Source organism: Tamandua tetradactyla, chromosome 13 (assembly GCF_023851605.1).
Source record: "Tamandua tetradactyla isolate mTamTet1 chromosome 13, mTamTet1.pri, whole genome shotgun sequence".
Taxonomy (NCBI): Eukaryota; Metazoa; Chordata; class Mammalia; order Pilosa; family Myrmecophagidae; genus Tamandua; species Tamandua tetradactyla.
This window is the reverse complement of record NC_135339.1, coordinates 29,328,097-29,347,511: the sequence shown is the minus strand read 5'-3', so window position 1 is coordinate 29,347,511 and position 19,415 is coordinate 29,328,097. Positions and strand designations below refer to the sequence as shown.

At 33.7% G+C, this 19,415-nt stretch overlaps 1 protein-coding gene across 14 annotated transcripts in view; it reads right to left on the bottom strand.

Annotated features, from left to right (window-relative positions):
* HERC4 (HECT and RLD domain containing E3 ubiquitin protein ligase 4) overlaps positions 1-19,415 on the bottom strand; it is a 198,922-nt gene that overhangs the window by 110,782 nt on the left and 68,725 nt on the right. For all 14 annotated transcript variants that reach the window (XR_013161547.1, XR_013161549.1, XM_077125130.1 and 11 more), the window contains 3 exons: positions 18,632-18,723; positions 7,727-7,857; positions 2,252-2,412 (listed from right to left, as the gene is read on the bottom strand). Coding sequence is in view for 12 of the 14 variants with exons in the window: in XM_077125130.1 (XP_076981245.1) it covers positions 2,252-2,412; positions 7,727-7,857; positions 18,632-18,723 (384 nt within the window). In the remaining 2 variants the exon portion in view is untranslated. The remainder of the gene's footprint in view (positions 1-2,251; positions 2,413-7,726; positions 7,858-18,631; positions 18,724-19,415) is intronic.

Sequence of the window (19,415 nt, the reverse complement as noted above, 5' to 3'; positions counted from 1 at the left end):
TTGTATGATTTCATATATATTAAATATCCAAAATAGGTAAATCCACGGAGGTGGAGAACAGACTAGTAGTTGTTAGGGTTGGGGGCCGGAGAGATGAGAGATTTGGGGAGCGGCAGCTTTGACGGGTGCAGGCTTCTTTTCTTTTGGGATGGTGAAAGTGTTATGGAACTAGATAGAGGTAGAGGATACACAGCATTGTGAATGTACTAGATGCTGCCGAGTTATATATGTTAAAATGGTGGATTTTAGGATATTTAGTTTACCACAATAAACAAAATGCAATAAACAAACAAACCAAAAGCCTAAACCTTAATTATGACAAGCCTAACAATTTGCTAGTAAAATATTACTACCCAGTGTTTAATTTTTGATCACTGCTGTAACAAATTATTACCTTACAATTCTATATAGAGGAAGTCTGATATGGTCTCGCTGGGCTCAAATCAAAGGGTAAGTAGGTCTGCATTTGTTTCCTTGCCTTTTCTAGCTTCTAGATGCCACCCACATCCTTTGTATATGGTCTACTTCCTCCATCTTCAAAATCAGAAATGTTGCATCTCTCTAATCATTCTTTCATAGTCACATCTTCCCCTGACTCTTACTCTTCGGCCTCCCTACTTCATGGGATCTTTGTAATTACATGGGCCTACTCAAGTAATCCAGGATAATCTTCCCATTTTAAAGTCATAACCACACGTGCAAAGTCCCTTTTCCTATGTAAGGTTAACATATTTATAATTTCCAGGGATGAGTACATGGACATCTTTGGGGGGCCACTACTCTGCTTATCATAATCTGATTATTAAAAAAAATGAAATATAGTTTGAAACAGGTTTCAGTTCTAGATACAATTCTCAGTAATTAAAGAACAATTTCCCTAAAGTAAACTCAATTTTTCCCATGTATTTAATTCCTTCAATTTACAGTTAATTTGATTATGTTTTGAAGAATACAACAAAATATTAAAAAGAAATGCCAAATTGAAAACACGAAATCATAATCCTTAACAATTAGTATGAAAACTCACATTTAATTAGTTTTTGTCCTACACAGCCCTAGTTTAACATAAGTGATTAACAATTTTTTGATAAAATTAAATTGTAGCTAAAATGTCTAGTTTTAATACTCCATTCTTCTTATACATTGTGGTACAAATTATCTCAAGGTCTGCAGTTTCAAGGGTGATAAGATGCATAATTTCTTACTGTAGTCATGTGGTTTAAGATTACGAAACCTGTTTATTAGTTTATTAACAGTGCCTTTTGGAGAAGGAGTTGATGTGATGAAATATCAACATGCTGATAAGGACACAAGAAAAAAACAATAGTTATTTAATTTAAGTTAATTTGAATATGTTTTAAAGAAAATAATAAAAAGAAATGCCAAAATTGCAAACACCAAATTATAATCCTTAATTTAATGTGTGTTTCAAACCTAGGAGTAACTAGAAGAGAATAGAAGCCATATTCTAAACCCAAAGGCACAAAATCAAAACAAAACAAGAAAAAATGGTGCGATCATGTCCTGACCTTTAGAAAACCCAGGATTCTTGTTTTCACTAATGGCTGTCAAGTTTGATCTTAGGAGCCTAAAATATGATTCTTTAATCCTAATTCAAGACTAAGAACTCAGAGAAAAATCCCAAAGAAAATTAAACATAGATAAATAAGAAAACAATTCTGAGAAATGATTTAGGATGATAAAAGAAAATATGAAAAGGATAGTATACCTCAGTTGCATCATGTCAAAGAAATGGATGAGATAACAACTTTAGAAAATTTCAAAATCTGTAAGTCATAAATTAATGTCAATGGAAAAATAATCAGATCTATTCAAAGAATAATAAAAATAAAAATAAATAAATTACAGATTTGGCTAGAGCAATAGGAATGTAAAAAGCAAATTTTTAAAAATCAGTATTTTGAATAGGTAATATATTCATACGGTTCGAATTTCAAAAACAGAAAATAGTATATGAATAACTCCCTCCTACTAGTACCTTGCTATCACCCAGTCTTCATATGTCTCACTCCTGAAACCACTTTTATTACTTTGCTTTACACAGATTTACCTTATGCATATGCAAGCAAACATAAACAAACTAAGCAACCCTATACACATGTTCTGCTTTTTGTCATTTTCACTAAACAATGTATACTGGAATTCTTTCAAGTACAGAAAGCTTCTTAAGAGCAACATTTTAATAAGTACTATAAAATGTATAGCAAAACCTTAGTACAACAGAGCTTACCAATATCTGGTGGACACTGCCCATTATATGGGAACCAATTTCCTTTCACAGTGAAAGGACTTTTCCGGTTGCTTGTTGAACCAGTTCCCAGCTGCCCGTTACCACCAAGTCCAAAAGAATAAATTCTTCCTGATGAAGGAACAAAAGCAGAAGTGTGCTGCCTAAAATAAAATGACAAAAACCTCAGATTTAATGTTATTTTCCTAGTGATACATGTTCAGAAAAGCAGAGGAAATATTAACTGATATATTCTTTCTCTTAATAAATTAATTAAATCACCACAGTTCTAAAATTTCTGTAAAAAAAAATTCATTAATAGCCTTGCCTTACTCTATACTGAATGAGCTCTGTACTACAAAGTAGACTACATGGCCCACAAATTTTCCACAAACATTCAAATTTTAAAAAGACCAAAATCTACCGTGGAATTCTTTACAACAGATGAATCGTCTATAAAGGTAACATGTAAATATGCTGTCCAACTAAGCTCCCCACTCCTCTTCCCTGTCTGTCAGGTTCTAGCCTAGTGGCTTACAGCCTATGAAGACCCACCAATTGGGCTCCATCCAAAAGTTTCAGGCTAAGAAATGAGCAAGTAATCCAGCACCAACCAGAAGGTCAAGCATATAATCCAATTTCTGAACCAATGTTTCCTTTCTTCTTCTGAAGAAAGAAAACACACTACTGGTATGCACAAAGACTCCTCTTTTGGAGGTACTATGGTGGAAGCAAACCTAGGAAATCATAGAAGGAAGGTGAAGAAGATTCAACAATCTACTCTCAGTGAACCTATTCAACTCCCTCGGATGTTTCCAGTACTGTATGTTTAGGAAAGAGTTATATACAATTAGGCATGTGTTCCTCAGTCTAAGCTTTCATGTCTTCAATCAAATTAAAAATTCTAAACCATTATTTCTGTAAATAACACCTCTTTCCTATTCATTCTACCCTTCTTGTAGAAGAGTGTTAAGAAAATATGTTGGACCTACCTAATATATTCTCCAAGTCTCATTAACTCTCTTATTTTTCTTTCTTAGTCCCCATGTCCCTTATGAGTAATTTCCCTTTATCTTTCAATTCACCACTTTTCTCTTTAGCAATGTGTCCAATCAATTGTTTTACCTATTCACCGATTTTTAAATTTTTTTTACTATGTTTTTCTCCCAATTTCCATAAGCTTTTTTTTTCTCCTCAAATCTGTGAGTCTTTTATTTCATTTAAAATCCTACATATATGGTGGGAAATAATACATATACACCAACCCACAAATAATTTGTGTTAAGAAATTATTTCAGGTCACAGGGAATGAAAAACTGGGACCGAGCTTACACAACAATATATATATATTTTAAAACTCTCCAAGTTATTATAGCATGAAGTCAGGGCTAAAAGTCACTGAATGAACTTAACTATCATATGTCCTACATTTGAAATGGTAGCCCAAAGACACTATGATGTTAAGTACTTCCAGACATTTAACCCTTATTTTTGGATCATCTCTTTGCTGGGTCCATATTCCTAGTGCTCTTCCACTGCTTTCTTCAGGAGGTTTTTAACAATTATCCAATAACATACAGTGGTGCACATAGTTTATATATATATATATATACATAAACAAGTACATAGTTGTTAGAGCATTGTCCAGTTGGAAACCAAACTAATCAAGATATCTGCCAAAATTCCTTCTGAAGGTAAGTCTTTAGAGCTCACTCTATATATAAGAAAAATTTCCACTGATCCAATATTAAGTGAATAAAATTGATGGAAAAAGTTGCATTTACAAAGCTAGTAATAGTTATTCAAATCATGCACATTTTAGCTGTTAGAGTTGTTATGGGTAACATTAAATAATTTAAGTGGTATATCATAAGGGAGTAATGAAATATTTCACCTGTAAAACTTATCTAAAAATAATGCTTTATATAGCCTTTAAATGAATTATGCATGAAGGGGATACACAAGAAAGCATGAACTCTCTAAAATTCAGGTAATATATATTTATGCATAACCTCTTTAACAGTTTGAACAAGTTTCTGATACTAAAACACTCTTGCTCATTTGTATGCTAAGCTTTTATTTACCTATTATAATAGATATTGATCCATATATGGAAAATGAAGGTCTTTCTCATATCATTCCCATAAATAATTTTTCAAATGCATGATCAAGCACATAAAATGAGACATATAAAGAAATAGGATAACATGAACAAAATTTAGGAGAAGAAACAACAGAAATAGATCCCTAAAGATTTTAGATATTACAATTATCGAACATAAGATTGCAGAACTACATTTAATAGTTGTTCTACTGTCCAAAGAAATAAAGGTCAAGCTTGAAAAGTGACAGAGAACTGGAAATATTAAAACAAGTAAAACATTTACATTTTAGAACTGAAACAGAAACAATAAGAAATATTAGAACTGAAAAACTACAATAACAAAAATCTAATCTCAAGGGATGGATTTAAGTAAAAATAGATATAGGAGAAGAATTTTTTAATGAGCTAAAATATAAATCATAAAAACAATCAAGGTAGCAAAGAAGGACCAAAATAAAGATGGAAAATGGAGAAGACAGAAAAACTACAGGGTGGGATGAGAAGATTTAAAATACTTCTAATTAGAGTCCCGTGAAGAAAGGAGAGAGTTAAGACAGAAATTATATCTGAAGAGCTAATAGCTCAGAATTTCCCACAACTGATCAAAGATACTTTTGTTCAGATTCAGAAGCCCTGTACAAATTCATACCTCAACAAATGATATTAAAACTAAAGAGACAGGGTGGGCCAACGTGGTGCAGCAGGCAGAGTTCTCACCTGCCATGCTGGAGACCCAGGTATGATTCCCTGTGCCTGCCCACGGCAAAAAAAAAAAAAAAAAAAAAGGATAACTTGCTTAAAAAAAAATTAATTTAAAACTAAAGAGAGAGAATGAAAATAAATCTCAAAAACAGCTACAGAAAAAGAGATTTACCTTCAAATAAGCAACATATTGACTAACAACTGACTTCTAAATAGCAATAACCAAAATCAAAAAACTACGAAATATTACCTTCAAAATGCTGAATAAAATAGTTGACAAGCTAAAATTCCACCCCCCTCCCCCACCCCCCAATAAAGCAAGAATGAATGTGAAATAAAGACATTTTCAGATATACAAAGAAGAGTCTGCCACCTGCAGATACACACCAAAGCAAATTCCAGAGGCTGTTCAAATAAAAAGGAAAATACCAGTTGGAAAGTAGGAAGAACCTAAAAAGTGGTGAATATATAGGCATTTCTAAATGTATATTGATAATATCAAGCAATATTCTTGTGGGACTTAAATATATATATAAAACAAAAAGTTGTGAAGGGTAAATAAAGGTTCCTTATACTGCATGGAAAAAGGGAAAGGTATTGATTAATGTAAGTTAAGAATTAATGTTGTTGGGCCACGGTGGCTCAGCAGGCAAGAATGCTTGCCTGCCATGCCAGAGGACCCAGGTTCGATTCCCGGTGCCTGCCCATGTAAAAAAAATAAGAATAAAAAAAATAAAAAAGAATTAATGTTGTTACTTCTAGGGTAATCACTAAAAAAAGAGCATATACTGCCCAAACCAGTACAGTGAAAAAGCTGCATTGGAAAACTATCAATCCAAAGGAAGGCAAAAAAGAAAGAAATCAAAACAACAGTTAGCATAAACAGCACAAAATAAAATGGCATGTTTAAACTCAAAAAAGCATTAGTAATTATAAAAATATAAATAAATAAAGGAACAAAATGGTCCATTAAGAGACAAAGATGAACTCAAAATGGATCAAGGATCAAACTATAAGAGCAAAAACCATAAAACTCTCAGAAGAAAACAGGAAAAAAATCTTCACAACCTAGGAATAAGTAATCGATTCTTAGACATCAAAAAAAAAAGAGCAACAAAAGAGAAAAGATAAAATTAGACTTCAGTAAAATTAGAAACTTTTATGTATTAAACATTATCAAGAAAGTAAAAAAGCCTACAGATGAGAAGAAAATACTTAGAAATCATATATCTGATAAGGTGCATCTATGTCTCGTTTATTTTGCTCAACGTAATGTTTTCAAGGTTCATCCATGTTGTAGCATTATCAGAACTTCATTTTATGGCTGCATAATATTCCACTGAATGTTTATACACTTTGCTTATCCATTCATCTACTGATGGACACTTGGGTTGTTTCTACCTTTTGGCAACTGTGAATATGGTGCTATGAACACTGAGGGACAAGTTCCTGTCTTGAGTCCCTCTATGCAATTCTTTCAGGAATATACCTAGAAGTGAAATTGCTGCGTCATATGGTAACTATGTGTTTAAGTTTTTAAGGAACCGTTAGACTGTTATCCACAGTGGCTGTACCATTTTACATTCCCACTAATAATGACTGAGAGTCCCAATTTCTCTGTATCCTCACCAATACTTGTAACTTTCATAATAGTGAACGTGAAGTGATATCTTTTTTTTTAATTTTTTAATTGTGAAAAATAACATATATACAAAACAGCAATAAATATCAAAGCACACACCACAACAATTTCATTGTGGTTTCAATACGCATTTCCTTAATAACTAACGATGTTGACTGAGCACCTTTTCACTCATTTTGTGGCTATTTGTGTATCTTGTTTGGAAAAACATCTATTTAAATCCTTTACCCATTTAAAAATTAGATTGCTTATCTTTGTGTTGTTGAATTTTATAAATTCTTCAAATACTCTAGATATTAAACCCTTATCAGATATGATTTGTAACTATATTCTCCCATCTGTAGGTTGTCTTTTCCTTTAGTACCCAAAAGTTTTTAATTATTCATAATTTAATAAAATACAATAAAAACTAATGATAGTGAACTACAGCTATACAATAATATGGATAATCATATCCATAATCATACAAGTATAATATTGAGAGAAAAGAGATGATTCACAGTGTGATTCTATGCATACGAAGTTTACAATTTGGATAACTAAACAATATTGAATAGGGATATACAAAAAATGGTAAAGAATTAAGCTAGTGATCAAAAAAGGTACACTTTCCTACGTAGGAGTCTGCCAATTTAGCTCTGCCTCTTCTATTTACTTCCAAAAACTGGGAATCAGGAGATTAGAATTTCAATTCAATTTTCACCAATGACTAATCTTATGTCTTAATTAACTGCTAATTTCCTCAACCCCTAAAGAAAAAAGATTTTTTAAAAAAAGAAAAAAGAATCTATAGTTTACCTTCAAGTGTGAGGTTTTATATATATAAATACAATATTACATATGCATTATTTATATCTTGCCTCAGCAAATTTGTTTCAAAGGGGGGAAGATAAAATATCAAATAAGATGCTTCTGTTACTATGACCTCTGAAGACTTGAGGGAGGATCAGATTACAGATTGCTAAACAATCTGTTAATTTTAAACAACTGTGTTATCAAGAACAAAATATTCTTTTATATAATGGCTTACCTTCCACAAGCAATCTGAGTAACAATACTTCCCATAAGTTCAAAAACTTTCCTTGGGTTTATTTCATGACTGGTAGAGTTATGACCCAACTGACCATACCCTCCAGCTCCAAAAGTAAACACTCCACCTTCCTAAAAAAAGAAAAAAAAAAAAAAAAGAGAGGGAGAAGAAAAAGATAAAACCCATATCATTAAAAAGGTTAATTAAAAAAAAACTCTCATTTTTAGGAAAATAAGTTGATTTTTAATATATAGCCAATTTTTTCTCTTCTATCATCATCATTTCAATTTTAACAGATAGATGATAGGTAACTTCTCAAGTTAAAATGTCTTGAAAAAGTTTCTAGGTTCAATGCTAAATATTTTCATATATTTTAAAGTACTTAACTATGTTCTCATCATTTTAAAATAGTTGAAGTAATCACTAAAGAGAAACTAATAAAATTTCTTTGTATTGTCTTTATCATTATATTCTCTTGTTGAATTCCTACTGTACACCCATAAAATTCCACATCTTCAGTTTCAACCTTAAACATAAAAGTTCTGCACAAAGAGTATACATAATCAAAGGGCACAAAATAGTTATTTTTTTAAGATATAGTTGCTACAACACAGTATGGTCTCTTCCAGAAATTATTATAAAAATATATAACTGGAGTAGATGTTTTACGTAAAAAAAAAAAAAAAGAAAGAAACCTGTTATGACAAATTAATACAACTATTATTATTTTTCAATTTAATTGCTTTTCTTGGTAACTAAATTTTATATCCTGCTTTCATCATTTAATATCATAAATATTTTTACATATTGCTACATAAGGAAACTGATTTTCCTTTTTAAAATTTATGGAATATGGTCACAAAAATAGAGAGAAAATATAGTGAACCATCAAGTAATGATCACTCAATTTCAACAACCAGCAAAGGATGATACTTTTGTTTCATTGATGGCCCTGCTCCTTTCCTTTTGAGGGAGATGAGGGAATGGGGGAGGGAATGATCACTGGAGTACGTTAAGGCAGACTGCAGTTATCTAATCATTTCAACCTTAATTGTTTAAGTATATTTAACAGTACCTAACTCTAACAGACAAGGATTTTAAATATATATATAACCACAATACCATTATCACACTTACAAAATTAATATTAATTTCATAAGGTCATCTAATACCCAGGGCCATGTTCAAATTTTCCTATTTTATTGCATTATATAAGAAAGCATATGTCTGATTGGTGATGTTAAAAATATATGTGGGTTGTGCTGGTTTGAAACTATTATGTAATCTAGAAAAGTTGTGTCCTTTAATCCTCATTCAGTATTGTTGGGTGGGATCTTTTTTATTGTTTCCATAGAGATGTGACCCACACAATTGTGTGTGATAGCTTTTAATAGGATGGTTTCCATGGAGATGTGTCTCTATCCATTTAAAGTGGGGTTGTTTACTGGAGTTCTTTAAGAGGGAACCATTTTGGACAAACTAACAAGAGCCCACAGAGCCAGAGGCATTTGGAGATGAAGAAGAAAAATGCCCCTGGGAAATTATGAAATAAGAAGAAAAAACTAGCAGACATTGCCATGTGCCTTTCCAGCTGGCAGAGGTATTCTGAACCCATTAGGCTTTCTGGAATCAAGGTGTCTTTTCCTGGATACCTTAGTTTGGACATTTTCACAGCCTTAGAAATGTAAACCTGCAACTTAATAAACCCCCTCCCTTTGAAAAGCCATTCCATTTCTGGTATATAGCATTCTAGCAGCTTTTACAAACTAAAACATGGGTCAAAGTATGCCAACTTAATCTATCTCAAGTGTAATTCTTTTGCTCTTTACCTACATCCATTATTTCATTAGGGAGTGCAAAATGATGATTTTCTCATCTTTTAATTTCTTTTAGATTAGTTAGAATTCCTCTATAAAGAACTTTTCCTCAACAACTATTAAGTTACCTTGAAATACTATTTGCTAATGAAAGCCAGGATACATACATGATTCCTATCTCATTATTTATCAACATTTAGAAAAATGAGTTGTTGTCCTAGCAACTTCCAAAGTAACAAATTCTGGTTTGTATATATAGGGGGAAAAGGATTATCCTTACGAACTCATGGATTTTTATATATTTAATGTATTTCTGTTTTTTGCAATCATCATTTCTCTTGTATAAAGTGAAAGCTCCTTCAATTTGTCCCTCTGACATGACCCTAGTACACTTTTTGAACAACAAAATGCCAAGATTCATCTCATACATTTTTTTTGCCCCAGCCATAGAATCAGATTCTTCTCAAAAGAGTCCCAGGCCCTTTACGTGACCTTCTAAAATGATAACAAATGCTCATAACTTTAAAACTGTACACAGTTACACTTCTAAGCCCTTTTAGTAGCCATCATTAGTAAAGAAACATTTTTTAGGAGAAAAATAAATCATACTGATGTTTGTGATGGAAAGCGAAAATCTAAGGGTTTTTACTTATGATTGTATATCTACCTTTTCCTCTTAAGCTGAAAATCAAAGGTTCTAATGACAGATGAAAATTACTTATTTACTATATCCTATTACATACCCAATATATTGAAAATAATAATATCAATTTTACTACTAATAAGACTACAGAATGCGGTTCAAGATTTCTTTGTAGATTCAGCCCATCTTTAGGCTATTCCCCACTAGGGATATACAGTGAAATACAGTATTTTAAAATCACCTAAAATAGTTCCTCCTTGTGTAGCTGTGCCAATAGCTTGTTATTCAATTAGGTTCTTCTTTTTTAATTTTTAAGGATTGCTTTAAATATACACACACACATATTTATCCACATACATATAACTTTGCTTTTTAGTTGTGTACAACAGTTACTAGATTCCAAAGTAACTGTAAGGTAAGGTTCATTTGGCCAGATATTTTTTATTTATTCTTCTATTAAAATTTATATATATATATATATATATATATATGGCGGGGGGGCTGGACGACAGTGGCTCAGTGGCAGAATTCTCTCCTGCCATGCTGGAGACTCAGGTTCAATTTCTGGTGCCTGCCCATGTAAAATAAATAAAATTTAAAATATATATATATATATATATATATAACATGTACTATGTTCATATTTTATCCCCTTTCTTATATAAAGGCATTTGTCCTGGACTTTGCTCTTTCTACTTAATCTATGCTGAAAATACATTCCACAGCATTACACAGAGATCTTCCTCAATTCATTTTATAGTTCATGGTTCTATTGAGTGGATTGCTGTAGCTTATTCATCTAGGCTGCTTCTCACGGACATCTGGATTTCTTCTAGTCTTACAATTAAAATAATAGCACACAAAAAAAATGACCTTGTGCATACATAATTTTGTACCATTGGGACAGATTCTTAGAAGCAGGATTGCTAAATCAAAAGATACATGTATAAGTGATCTGCATGTTATATTTGAAATAATTTGACATCTTTAGGGTATTTTCCTCACATCCATGAGCAGGGAATGTCTTTCTGGACATCCAAGTTCGGTTTCCTTAATGTAGTTTTCCTAATGTAGATCTTATACAAGGAAATTGCTTCTTAAAGCATCAATTTATTTTCAATAAATTCTTCCAGAAAAGCACAGATATATGGACATGGAAATATATTCTAACTTTAATTAAGGGGAAATAACATATTTTACTTTTGGGAACTAAAAACTACTCAATTTCATTAAAAGATAATATATAATTGGAACTGAAGGGATATAGATTGTACCACAGTACTGATTGTAAAAATTCAGAAATGGATAGCACAATACTACCTTACTTTAATACAATAATGTTGGTATACTGAATGAAGCTGAATGTGAGAATGATAGAGGGAGGAGGGCTGAGGGCACATATGAAACCAGAAGGAAAGACAGACGATACAGACTGAGATGGTATAAACTAGGAATGCCTAGAATGTACAATGATAGTGACTAAATGTACAAATTAAAAAATGTTTTTGCATGAAGAAGAATAAAGCAATGGCAGTATTGCAGGGTGTCGAAAATAGACAGTCATTTCTATCTTGAAACTTCAACTTCTATGTGAGACTAAAGCAAAAAATATTTATTTGGTACAAGATTTATATTTTGACTAGTGTTATTTCCTAATATAACGTATATGGCCAGGTTACTTGGACACCATAAATACATGGAACCTTGAAAAGGGCATGAGATCTTATAGGTTTATCCAGTGTGATACCCTGATAAATCCCAGAGTGATTTGAACAGTGAATAAAGAAATATTTGCAAAATCCCCTTGGGGGATCGGGGAGAAAGGGGATTTTGCAAATATTTCTTTATTCAACTTCCCTATTTGGAGAATTCTTGATATTCTCACAAGCAGAGGGGCTAACCAAATCAATAGGCCGAACCCTTAATCTTGGGGTTTGTCCCTATGAAACATTATCCCTGCAAAGGATAAGCTAAGCCTACTTAAAACAAGGCCTAGAGTCACCCCCAGAGAACCTTTTGTTGTTGTTGTTGTTATTGTTGCTCAGATGTGACCTCCCCATCTATAAGACAACATGGCAAGCAAACTCACTGCCCTTCCCCCTCTCTAAGTGGGACATGATTCCCAGGGGTGTAAACCTTCCTGGCAATGCAAGACAGAAATCCTAGAATGAGCTGGAACTGAGCATCAAGGGACTGAGAAAACCTTGGCCAAAGGGTGAAGAGAGAAATGAGACAAAATAAAGTGTCAATGGCTGAGAGATTTCAAACAGTTGGGAAGTTATCCTCGAGGTAATTCTTAACACATTATATAGATAACACCTTTTTAGTTTACGGTATATTAGAGAGGCTAGAGGGAAGTGCCTGAAACTGTAGAGCTGTGTTCCAGTAGCCACGTTTCTTGAAGATGAATGTATAATGATACAGCTTTCGCAATGTGACTCTGTGATTGTGAAAATCTTGTGTCTGATGCTCCTTTATCTATGGTCTGGATAGATGAGTAAAAAATATGGATTGAAAATAAATAAACAGGAAAAACAAATGTTAAAATAAATTAAGTAGACTGAAATACTAGTCATCAATGAAAGGGCATGGTAAGGGGTATCGAAAAAAAAATAGGGGGAACAAAGGTTAAAATATGTTGGGTACATGGAAGTGACTAGTGGTCAACAGGGGGTATGGTATATATGAGTTTTACCTTTTTTTTAATTTCTTTTTCTGGAGTGATGTAAATGTTCTCAAAAATGATCATGATGAATATACTACTATGTGATGATATTTTGAGTTAATGATTGCACACCATGTATGGAATGTTTGTATGTTAAGAATGTTTGTGTTTCGAAAGTTCCGGGTAAAGATGGCGGCTTAACAATGTGCGCATTTTATTTCGTCCTCCAGAACAACTGCTAAATAACCAGAAACAGTACAGAACAGCTCCTGGGGCCACATCAGTGACCAGACACACAGCATACCCCAGTCTGGACCAGCTGGACCGGCTGCGAGCACCCCCCAAAACCGTGAGTTCCCAAAGCTGCAGCGGCCAGCGCCCCTCCCCCACAGGCTGCTTCCCAGAGGGGAAAGGAAAGGACTTTACCAGCAGCAGTGACTGGGCACAATCAAACGCCAATTGTGGAACTAATTAACAAATTCTGACTACTAAAAATAGGCCCCCAGCTTAGGTGAACCCGATCAAAGCTGAGGTTGCTCATTTTTGCCCTGGCACCAAGGGGGCAGGACTGACAGAAAAAGGGGGGAAAAAAAGAAGGAAACAGGTTTTTGTGGCTGTGTATCTACACAGGCTTGACTGCCTCTGGATACAGTGGCAGGACTTTTCAGGCGGCAACTGCCCCAGGCATAGGCAGAAGTGAGCTCTTTGGGGGGCTTATCTGGAGCCTGTGCCTTCCCCAGGGGAGGGGTGAAGGCCCACCCAGGTGGAATCCCTCCATCAAGGAATTCAGACACCAGGGCTTGGTAATTTGAAGCCATTAAAACCAGCCTACAACCTCTCCTCTGTCTCCAACAAACCCCCAGCCAAAGTTAAAGGTACCGCATCATCTTATGCTGGTGGGACCTGCAGTCAGACAAGCGCCACATACTGGGAAGGATAAGAAAAACAGAGTCCAGAGACTTCACAGGAAAGTCTTTCAACCTGCTGGGTCTCATGCTCAGGGAAAACCGACGCAGGTGACTCTTTCCTCCTCATAGGAGGCCAGTTTGGTCTGGGAAAATCTGGCTGGGGTCTATAATATCTAAGCAGACCCTCCTAAGTGTGCGTGGGGGAAAGGTACCACACAAGCAGGGCAAGAAACAAGAAAACAAGAACTGAAAAATTCTCCTCTGTTAAACAAAACTTAAGCTAAAGGTTCAGATAAAGCTGAACAGAATGTCAAAGAACAGATAGACAACAAATTCATCCAACAAGAAAACCCTAGATAAAAGAAGTGAAAGCAATCTCCAGAATAAACTAATTAAGGTAATTAAATGCCTAGACACCAGCAAAAAATAACAAATCACACTAAGGAAATTGAAGATATGGCCCAGTCAAAGGAACAAACCAACAATTCAAATGACATACAGGGGCTGAAACAACTAATTCAGAATATACGAACAGACATGGAAAACCTCATCAAAAACCAAATCAATGAATTGAGGGAGGATATAAAAAAGGCAAGGAAGGAACAAAAAGAAACTGAAAGTCTGAAAAAACAAATCACAGAACTTATGGGAATGAAAGACACAGAGATGAAAAAAATAATGGAAACCTACAATGGTAGATTTCGAGAGGCCGAACATAGGATTAATGAACCGGAGGACAGAACATCTGAAATCCAACAAGAAACAGAAACTATAGGGAAAAAAATGGAAAAATATGAGCAGGGACTCAGGGAATTGAAAGACAATATGAAGCGCATGAATATACGTGTTGTGGGTGTCCCAGAAGGAGAAGAGAAGGGAAAAGGAGGAAAAAAACTAATGGAGGAAATTATCATTGAAAATTTCCCAACTCTTATGAAAGACTTAAAATTACAGATCCAAGAAGTGCAGCGTACCCCAAAGAGAACAGATCCAAATAGACATACTCCAAGACATTTAAAAATCAAATGTCCAAGGTCAAAGAGAAAGAGAGGATCTTGAAAGCAGCAAGAGAAAAGCAATCCATCACATACAAGGGAAGCCCAATAAGACTATGCGCAGATCTCTCAGCAGAAACCATGGAGGCGAGAAGACAGTGGATAATATATTTAAATTATTAAAAGAGAAAAACTGCCAACCAAGAATTCTATATCCAGCAAAACTGTCCTTCAAAAATGAGGGAGAAATGAAAACATTTTCAGACAAAAAATCACTGAGAGAATTTGTGACCAAGAGACCAGCTCTGCAAGAAATACTAAAGGGAACACTAGAGACAGATATGAAGACAGAAGAGAGAGGTGTGGAGAAGAGTGTAGAAAGGAAGACTATGAGTAAAGGTAAAAGGAAGGAAAATTAGATATGACATATAAAATCCAGAAGGCAAAATAGTAGAAGAAAGTACTACCCATACAGTAATAACACTGAATGTTAATGGATTAAACTCTCCAATCAAAACACATAGTCTGGCAGAATGGTTTAAAAAACAGGACCCATGTATATGCTGTCTCTACTCAAAGGTCACGAGGTCAAGGACACAAATGGACATTTACATGTTTATAGCAGCATTATTAACAATTACCAAGTGATGGAAACAGCCAAAATGTCCATCAACAGACAGTTGACTAAACAAACTGTGACATTTACATAAGATGGAATATTATGCAGCTGTAAGACAGAATAAAGTTATGAAGTATGTAACAACATGAATGGACCTTAAGGACATTATGCTGAGTGTGATTAGCCACAAACAAAAGGACAAATATTGTATGGTCTCACTGACATGAACTGACGTTAGTGAATAAACTTAAAATACTTCCTTGGTAACAGAGACCATCAGGAGATAGAAATAGGGTGAGATATTGGGTGATTGGAGCTGAAGGGATACCGATTGTGCAACAGGACTGAATATAAAATCTCAGATAAGGACAGCACAATACTACCTAACAGTAATGTAATTATGTTAAAACACTGAATAAACCTGCATGTGAGAATGATAGAGGGAGGAGGACTGGGGACATAAATGAAATCAGAAAGAAAGATAGATGGTAAAGATCGAGATGGTATAATCTAGGAATGCCCAGAGTGTATAATAATAGTGAAATGTACAATGTACAAATTTAAGAAATGTTTTTGCCTGAGGAAGAACAAAGGAATGTCATTATTGCAGGGTGTTGAAAATAGATGATAATTAATACTTTAAAATGTCACCTTATGTGTGAGACTAAAGCAAAAAATGTTTATTTGTTACAAAATTTATATTTTGACTAGAGCATTTCCTAATACAACTCACTTAGATAGTTTGATTGAATGTCCTAAGTACTTGGAATCTCAGGTAGGACATGAGATTTTGTTGGTTTGTCCAGAGTGATGCCCCGATGAATCCCAGAGTGATTTGATCAGTGACTGGAAAAGTATTTGCAAGCCCCCTTTGGGGAATGGTTAGAATGGAGAGAAATTCAACTTCCCCAAGTTGAATTCTTGATATTCTCACAAGCAGTGTGGACAACCAAAGCTATAGGCTGAGCCCCCAGGCTTGGGGTTTGTTCACATGAAACTTAACCCCACAAAGGATAGGTCAAGTCCACTTAAAATTTAGGCCTAAGAGTCACCCCCAACGGAGCCTCTTTTGTTGCTCAGATGTGGCCTCTCTCTCCAGCCAACACAACGAGCAGTGTCACCACCCTCCCCCTCTCTGCGTGGGACATGACTCCCAGGGGTGTGGACCTTCCTGGCAACATGGGACGGGGATCCTGGAATGAGCTGAGACTCAGCGTCAAGGGACTGAGAAAAACCCTAGAATGAGCTGAGAATTAACATCAGGGGATTGAGAAAACCTTCTCGACCAAAGGGGGAAGAGTGAAATGAGACTAAGTGTCAATGGCTGAGAGATTCCAAACAGAGTCGAGAGGTTAGCCTGGAGGTTATTCTTATGCATTAAGTAGATATCACCTTGTTGTTCAAGATGAAGTGGAGAGGCTGGAGGGAACTGCCTGAAAATGTAGAGCTGTGTTCCAGTAGCCATGTTTCTTGATGATGATTGAACAATGATATAGCTTTCACAATGAGACTCTGCGAATGTGAAAACCTTGTGTCTGATGCTCCTTTTAGCTACTATATCAGCAGAAGAGTAGAACATATGGAATAAAAATAAATAATAGGGGGAACAAATGTTAAAATAAATTTAGTTTGAAATGCTGGTGGTAAATGAAAGCGAGGGGTAAGGGGTATGGTATGTATAATTTTTTTTTTCTCTGTTATCGTTTTATTTCTTTTTCTGTTGTCTTTTTATTTCTTTTTCAAAATTGATGCAAATGTTCTAAGAAATGATGAATATGCAACTATGTGATGATATTAAGAATTACCGATTATATATGTAGAATGGAATGATCTCTTAATGTTTTGTTTGTTAATTTTTTTAAGTAATAAAAAAGTTAAAACAAAAAGAATGTTTGTGTTTGTATGTTGTTTTGGTTTGTCAATAAAAATTTAAAAAGAAAAAGAAAAAGGATAACATACACTGAAAATTCCAGTGAACAAACATCACTGACTTCTGAAAAAAATAGATAAATAGAATTCATTTTTTATAAAAACAGGACATACGGTTACTTATCCTGGGAAAATAAGATGAGTGGTTATTCAAAAAAGGCTGAATTTGCAAAGTGTTAACATTTGCTCGACTTCCCTCCACAAAATTAGTCATAAGAAATGAAAGCATACAAAATACTTTTACTGTTATTTCAACATAGCCTTATTTCTTTCAAATAGCAGCGACAGAAGAGATGACTAAACTTTGTAACTTGCAAACAAGACTTTAGTGATTGCATCTGTAATTTGAAAGCTAAAATGAATATAATTTGTTAATAAAATTGGCAAGCAGAGAAAAATTTCCTTACCCTAAAAGGCAATTAATATAAAATATTTTAAAATGAACTTTTATAAATTGGTTTTTATAATATTCCTTTCAAGTATCTTGAGAACATTATATTTGGTAATCACTAAGAATAGATCTTATCATACTAAAATATCCAATGTGGGAGAAAAGAAAACAGACTTTTAAAGTCTGATTGGAACTTAATTTCTCCTCACCAATATTATCTATTGTGCAGGACAAAGAAAAAGAAGTAAAAACACTAATTTTAATTTGGACAATGAAAATACTGCCAGTGCCTTTATCTTAACACAATTACAATAAATAATACTCCAAGTCAAGATTAATTACTGTTTTTATTTTTATTTAACTCAGGTTTCTAGAGAATTAAGCAGTATTAACACTGAATTAGCATATACCCAAGGAAGTGAGCGATCAGAATTAAAGTCATTGTCAAAACAGAGAAAAGGTCATTATAACTGCTTGTACAATACTTTGCCTCGGAATATTAGAGGGACTCAGTCTCCTCAATTACTTGTTATAAAAAACTTAAAAGCCACAGGAAGCTAAATTAAAATTAAAATTAGGCACAGTTATACAATATAACTAGGATTGAAACACAGCACAGCAAGAACTAAAAAGGAAGTATTTTATTAAAAATATTATTTAAGCAGTATTTCATATGAAGTTGAGAAACTTAACATGTATTATCATTGTAATAATATATCAATTCACATTTCGTAACAAAATAAAGTTGGAAATTAAGGCAAATCATTTTTGAGAACAATTAATCTAGGCCTTTCTTGATATCTAAACATCAAGATAGATTATTTTTTAATTATTTTTGAGACATCAATAACACTCAAGTTTTAATGTAAATATCATGAAAATGTTATTATGAAATAACTACTATGAATAATAATAAAGAAGTTTTAGAAGTACAATACCTTGGTTAGAGCAGCAGTATGATCTTCTCCACAACAAATATAAACTATTTTCTGAGATCTTAGGGACTTTAGCAAATTAGGAACATACCTATCTGGAAATTCCAACAAGAGACATTAACGGTATTTTTTAAATTAAAACTCTTCTAAAATGTGTTTCCACTACAGGTTCCCAAGCTTAGTAGACAATGATGACTAAATAATTTAAACTATGGTTCAGTGGTATTGTAGTTCAAGCCTAAATTGGGTTCCTAGGCCTCTCTATGTTACTGTGGAAAAAGAAGGGATTTAAAGAGAACAACTTAATTGTTAAACTGCCTGTATGCCAATCTGTAAAGGACATAGCAATCAAGGAATTTCAAAGCTCTTTAATGGTTTCTAATTTTCTATATATACACATCATTCTTTACATCTGCTTGATGGTAATTATGCTCACAGGATCCTGCTTAAAAGCATGAAAATTATATTTACTATTATTTTGTAGAAGAAAAGATACATAATGTCCTAATCTGACACATTTTTCTTATGAACAACAAAATATTATTTCTTATTGAAAGTATTCTTTTTCGTATATTTTCAGTTGTTACTAGATCAACAACTCATTTTTGTCCACCTCAGCCATTACAATTATGTTGAACTTTATAAAACTGCAGTTTTTCTAGTTCAAAAACTGGCACTCAGTCTATTGTAGTTATGAAAATTCAGTTCAAAGATGCTAATTTGCTTCAAGGTATCATAATTTCTAAAAATTCAAACTATGTTTTAGTTTTAAAACTTTAGCATCAGT